At 57.3% G+C, this 5,518-nt stretch overlaps 2 protein-coding genes across 2 annotated transcripts; both read left to right on the top strand.

Moving 5' to 3' along the window:
* Positions 1-970: 970 nt before the first annotated feature.
* Positions 971-3,445, top strand: DICSQDRAFT_158064 (mannosyltransferase). Its single transcript, XM_007371178.1, has 6 exons — positions 971-1,206; positions 1,267-1,402; positions 1,452-1,623; positions 1,677-1,860; positions 1,926-2,523; positions 2,596-3,445. Exons 1-6 carry the CDS (start codon positions 1,037-1,039, stop codon positions 2,851-2,853), a joined length of 1,518 nt encoding a protein of 505 aa, XP_007371240.1. The 5' UTR covers positions 971-1,036; the 3' UTR covers positions 2,854-3,445.
* A 935-nt stretch (positions 3,446-4,380) lies between these two features.
* DICSQDRAFT_72297 (uncharacterized protein) lies at positions 4,381-4,659 on the top strand (the record flags this gene model as incomplete). The annotated part of the gene is made up of 1 exon (XM_007371177.1): positions 4,381-4,659. A coding segment is annotated over one exon (279 nt), but the record flags the coding sequence as incomplete, so codon positions are not given.
* Between the last annotated feature and the right edge of the window lie 859 nt (positions 4,660-5,518).

Here is a 5,518-nt window from a genome sequence, read left to right as displayed (position 1 = left end):
TAGGGCTGCTAGCTACCTACAGAAGAGATGGGTGATCGACGAGAAGATCAAGTCTGAGGTTCCCTGCCTCAGACCCCCTACTATTTATACAATTACAACGGTGCACAGACCAGGTACCTATTTGTCCCTGCTTGGTCAGAGTCTGCTGACTCGTGTCCTGTCTCCTGACCTGTCACATGGTGTCCTCATGACTAACACCTGAGTCATGCCAAGTCCGGACTCCTGCTCATGAGTAAGCGCCCCCTGCTGGCATGTAGGTCACCTGTCCGTGAGTGAAGATGGGCGCTCCCGGACCCCTCAAGGCCCTGGGTTCGATCCTGGCTCCTCCACTTTCCGATACGAGTTGTCCGTGGTCGAGGTGAGCGTCTGTCCTGGTTCACATGACCCCCAGGTCACGTGGCACGAGAAAACTGTGACACCTACGCTGGCAAATATTGGCAGATGTCATTAGCGCCCATGCCAGAAAATGGTCGTAGGGGGCGGTTCCCGCGGGCTTCTGACGCCTGGGTACTCATCGAAAGCTCTGTGAAAGTACTAGTTTGTGCTGGCTGCCAAAGCACCGCGTGTTGTGGACCCCGGACGATACTCAGTGGTCTGACCTTGTTCTCTAGTGAGTGTATCCGGCGCCAAAACAATGAGGAACAGCCTACACCGCTCTTGATGCGCTACACCCCTTCAGGAATCTGGGAAGACTCATATGAAGCCGACTGGTAAGCTTCCAAGAGCTGCGGGTACTACCTCAGGCACTCTGACGAATGTATGTCAAGGCGAACTTACTCCAGACTGGATGTCTCTCCACGGAGGCGCTTAAATATTTGCCAGTTTCTGCCGACCTTGGCAATTGCCATATCTGCCATATCTGCCGGCAGAATAGCCGAAAACATTTCTGCCATGTACACTATCTGCTGGCGACGTCGGTGGCTGAACGCTGTCTCCTTCCTCCTTATTCTTCTTGCTCACGCTGCTTTCTGTTTCCCTCCTTTCTGGTTTTCTGACCTGAGCTATAGGGTCATCCTATCTCTTGCATTCGCACACCATGATTTTGGCCCTTACCGGCTTCCTGTTCGCGCTCTTCGTCGCCCAAACGATCGGCCAAATACTGGGACTGCGCAGGAGAAATGTCAACCAGAAGGAGAAGCTATTCTCTGAGCTTGGGGTAGAGGGACAGAGCGCGAAGAAGATCGTAGGCTTCTTCCATCCATATTGGTGAGCATCGCGAGGCGTAGCGTAGCGGATGTAGCTCTCATCTCACGTAGCATTGTCAAGTAACGCCGGAGGCGGGGGCGAGCGCGTCCTGTGGGCTGCCGTGTCGGCCATCCAACGAAAAGAGCCGGACATCATCTCTGTTGTCTACAGTGGAGACACCGACACAACGAAGGAGAAGATCATAGAGAAAGTGAAGGTACGAGGCGCACCCGCATTGCTTCGTCCCACACACTCACCCTACACAGGCAAGATTTGACATCGAGCTCTCGCCTCAATCCCTTCATTTTGTCTTCTTGGAATCTCGGTATCTAGTCGAAGACTCGACATGGCCTCGCTTCACCCTCCTGGGTCAGAGTATCGGCTCCATGTACCTCGTCTGGGAGGCCATGTCAATCCTCATACCAGACCTATTCATCGGTGCGCATGCGTTCCGGTTCAAATTCGAGGCGTCGTCATAACAAGCCGTGCAGACACTATGGGGTATGCATTCACCTTCCCGGTCGTCTCACTACTGGGAATCATTCCCGTCGGCGCATACGTCCACTACCCCACGATCAGCACGACAATGGTGTCCCGCGTGAAGAACCGCGCTGCAGGACACACCAACTCTGGCGTCATCTCCTCATCTCCCGTCCTTAGCGCCGGCAAACTGCTGTGCGTACCCGCGTCGCGCCTGGGTCTGACCCGTATGTGATGCGTCTGACGCACGTAGCCCGCAGGTACTACCGCATATTCATGTACTACTACGCGTACTCCCTGCGCCAGGCGCGCTTCATCATGGTCAACTCCTCGTGGACCAAGGGCCACGTCGACTCCATCCTGCAATACTCCGACACGCTCCTCGACGCGGTCCACCTCCTCCCCCCGCTCGTCCTCCTCTCGCTCCTCTCGCGCCGCCGAAGCGCGTCCCCCAAAGAGGCGCAGATCGTGTATCCCTCGTGCGACACGCACCAGATGGCCGCGCTCCCCCTCGCGCCCCGCGAACGCGTCATCCTGAGCATCGCGCAGTTTCGGCCGGAGAAGGACCACCCCGCGCAGCTGCACGCGTTCCGTGAGCTGCTCGAGCGGTACCCGGAGTACAGGGCGCCGAACCCCGCGGCCGTGCAGCTCGTCCTTGTGGGCGGGAGCAGGAACGTCGGGGACGCGACGCGCGTGGAGGGCCTCCGGGCGCTGGCTCGGGAGCTCGGGGTGCAGGAGCAGGTGCGGTTTGTGGTGAACGCGTCGTTTGCGGAGATGCTGGGCTGGCTGGGGCGGGCGAGCATCGGGCTGGGGACGATGGTGGACGAGCACTTTGGGATCAACATCGTGGAGTTCATGGTGCGCCGCAGTTCACGATAGCTTGCCTGGTACGACAGCTCGCTGAGCTCCCCTTTCTCACTCGTCTTCTAGGCCGCGGGGGCGATCGTCGTCGCACACGCGTCGGGCGGGCCGCTGCTGGACATCGTCGTGCCGTTCGAGGGCGAGCCGACGGGGTTCCACGCGACGACCCCGGAGACGTTCGCGGAGGCGTTCCGCACGGTGCTCACGCTGTCGGCCGAGGAGGACCTCGCGATGCGCACGCGGGCGCGGACGTGGGCCGTGCGGAAGTTCTCGGCCGAGGAGTTCGAGAAGGGGTGGGACGCGAGCGGGTGGCGGAAGTGGGTGTAGACTCGGCGTACGGCCTGCGTGGGTCCTTGGTTCACAAAGCGTGATCAGGAGGCAAGGTGTTCATGGTGTGGATGCGGAGTCAACGCGGTGTGCCCGACAATCACCACAGAGACAGGAGGGCGAGTAGATGAGGTGAGGTAGCTGACGGAGGGAGAGAACTCGATTGTGAAGCAGTGCCGTCTCTTCGCGACCGAGTCGGGAGAGGCGGAGGTTGACGGGTGGATCGAGGTTGACGGGACAGCCGAGGCGGGTATGATGTGTATACACACGTCGGCGGACCGGAAGCGAGGTGCGTCTTCTTTCTGTTGTTGGTGCCGAGGTCTGTGCGCGGCGTTCGGAGGCAGGGTCGCGAAGGGGCTGCCAGAGAGAGTAGCGGAGAGGGAGAGATGCCAGGGAGAGAAACACGGACACGGATGTGGAGGTGAGCAATGGTTGTGGGGAACTGAATTTTGCGCGCGCGTTGCGGAAGATGGGTGCGAAGGTGAGTAATGGGAGCGTCGTTTTAATATGTATTTCGCGTGCACATCGTAGAAGACCGGTGGGAGTGTTGTTTCGAGCTGAATTTTGCATGCAGGCAGCAAATCAATTGTGGAGGACAGGTGACGGATGTGGTGGAAAACGAGCAACCACTTTGCAGATGCATGAAGAATGGCATCTCGTCTGGCTCAGGGAAGCGAACGAGACGAGTATTGTCTTGAGAAAACTGTTGTGTAAATCAAGGTAGGTGCTCCTAGTACTGTCGATAGCACAAGTTGTGTATTATCACCGTAGAGTACATAACAACACATTTCTGTTGTCTACAATCCTCCCCGCATTCCGCAGAATCATCCAGCCGGCCACTTCAACTTGTTCCGGCGTCACCGCAGGAAAGGGCAACGCACAATCAGCTCACACACACAAGACAAATTTGCCAGTGGCGGTCACACAAGTACTGACATCTGCCGGGCGTCCTGTCCGATTCAGATCCACTCGCTCACAACACCACCTCATGGGAAAGCAAATGAATTTCCAACAGCCCCCTACCTTTTGGTGCAACTTATACTTGCACCTTGCCTGCTCTCAGGCTTGCGCCTTCATCCAACCACTCAAACCAGAATCATGCAGTGCTCCAGATTTGCATGCACAACCTTGAATCTGCCGAACATTGTCTCTGTTGCCAGAAGACTGCCGGGCGCCCCGCTTGCGACCAGGAAGCCTATGAGTCTGAAAGACGGAGAACGGCAGAAACAGCCTGTGGAGTCGGGCACTGGAAGGACCTGTGAACTGGCTCAGGGTCAATGTCGGCACACAGAGTAGCTTCCCTCGGACACTGCTATGTATTTGGATGCTAGCGGGCCTCAGATGTGCGCATTCTTGCAAAAATGATATCCTATTTAAATATACACTCTGGACATCTGGATCCAACATCTCCAGTCATGCCAGCTGCATCCAAGCCCCTCACCTTCATTCCATTCGTCCCATGCTACTCTGAGCTGCAGCGCAAGACTCCCAGGCCCCCGAGGGACATTATCCGAGCCGAGTTGCGCAATGCCCTTGACGCAAAGCTTGGTAAGCATCCTGTCAATCGCATCAAGGCCTTATCACGCATCTTATCTCTCTGCAGCTGCCATCACGGGCATCTCCGACATGTGCATGTGCTACAGCGCTGAGGAGTATGCCCGAGTGATCATCTGGTGCTTGGGCTGGGCACTGGATGGCTGGCCATGGCATATTCCATTCACTAACCTCAGCAACATCAAGGGTGGCGTGAGGCCCCTCCGTCTACTCAAAGACCTCTGGCTGAGCGGCACCCTCAGATTTGTCAGAGCACCTCCCGATGTCCGTGCCCGTGCTCTGCATGACCCTGAGAGTGTCCTGCCGCACGTCATAGCTGCGGCCGCTCTCCCCCCACTTCCGCTTACAGTCAGGGGACCAAAGTACAACCCTGAGAATTTCCGGCATCTGCTCACGAGCTCCGGACACGCTGTACGTCCTGTACCCAAGTCTGCAATACCCGCTGTGCAGGAACTTGTCCTCCACCCCAACAATCTCAAGCCCGTGCTCGCCCTGCCTGTTGGGCTAGAACTGCCCCAGCCACACCAGCGCCGCCAGCGTAGCGATGTCAACAAGGCCCGAGCACGGCCTGTTTCCAATCCTGCCGGCAAACCCTCACATTCCCGCAAGATTGGAGCCCTTACGTCGCTGTATGTGCTCGACCAGGGGCCAGCAGCTGCCCAGAGTGCAAGGCCGATGAAGCCGCTGTCAGAACACCCGCTTCCATTGCTCACAAGCGAGCACATTGGCAATTATGTCAAGGTGGATGGAGAGGGAGCCGAGGAGGAGGAAATCGAGTCTTGGTCTGACTCGGAGGCGTCGGGTGCAGCCTGAGGAGTAGACAGTGATGGACAACTTTGTCAGCGGTCAATTAGTGCCAAAGCGGTCACAACAATTATTTTCGGCATGGGTCAGCTCGTTGCTCGTTGCTGAATAGTCTGACTCAATCCCTGGCCAGAAACATCCTGCTGTTGGACACACTCGAGCCAGCTTCAAGCCGCTCGACAGGTATTGTTCTTGTAACACCTCTGTCTCGCTTTCCGAAGGACTGACGCAAAGGTGGGAACTCTTGTCCCCAAGGTATGAACGGCGATTGCAAGCCCGGGAGACAGTTCCTCAACTCGTACAGCTC

Source organism: Dichomitus squalens, assembly GCF_000275845.1.
Source record: "Dichomitus squalens LYAD-421 SS1 unplaced genomic scaffold DICSQscaffold_91, whole genome shotgun sequence".
Classification (NCBI taxonomy): domain Eukaryota; kingdom Fungi; phylum Basidiomycota; class Agaricomycetes; order Polyporales; family Polyporaceae; genus Dichomitus; species Dichomitus squalens.
This window is presented reverse-complemented; position numbering and strand designations above follow the sequence as displayed.

Bases quoted from the DNA above. Each gene is read 5' to 3' on its own strand.
- DICSQDRAFT_158064 (XM_007371178.1), top strand. From the start codon at position 1,037: ATGATTTTGGCCCTTACCGGCTTCCTGTTCGCGCTCTTCGTCGCCCAA. The intron at 1,624-1,676 runs GTGCGCATGCGT...CAAGCCGTGCAG, and splicing joins CATACCAGACCTATTCATCG to ACACTATGGGGTATGCATTC. The intron at 2,524-2,595 runs GTGCGCCGCAGT...CTCGTCTTCTAG, and splicing joins TCAACATCGTGGAGTTCATG to GCCGCGGGGGCGATCGTCGT.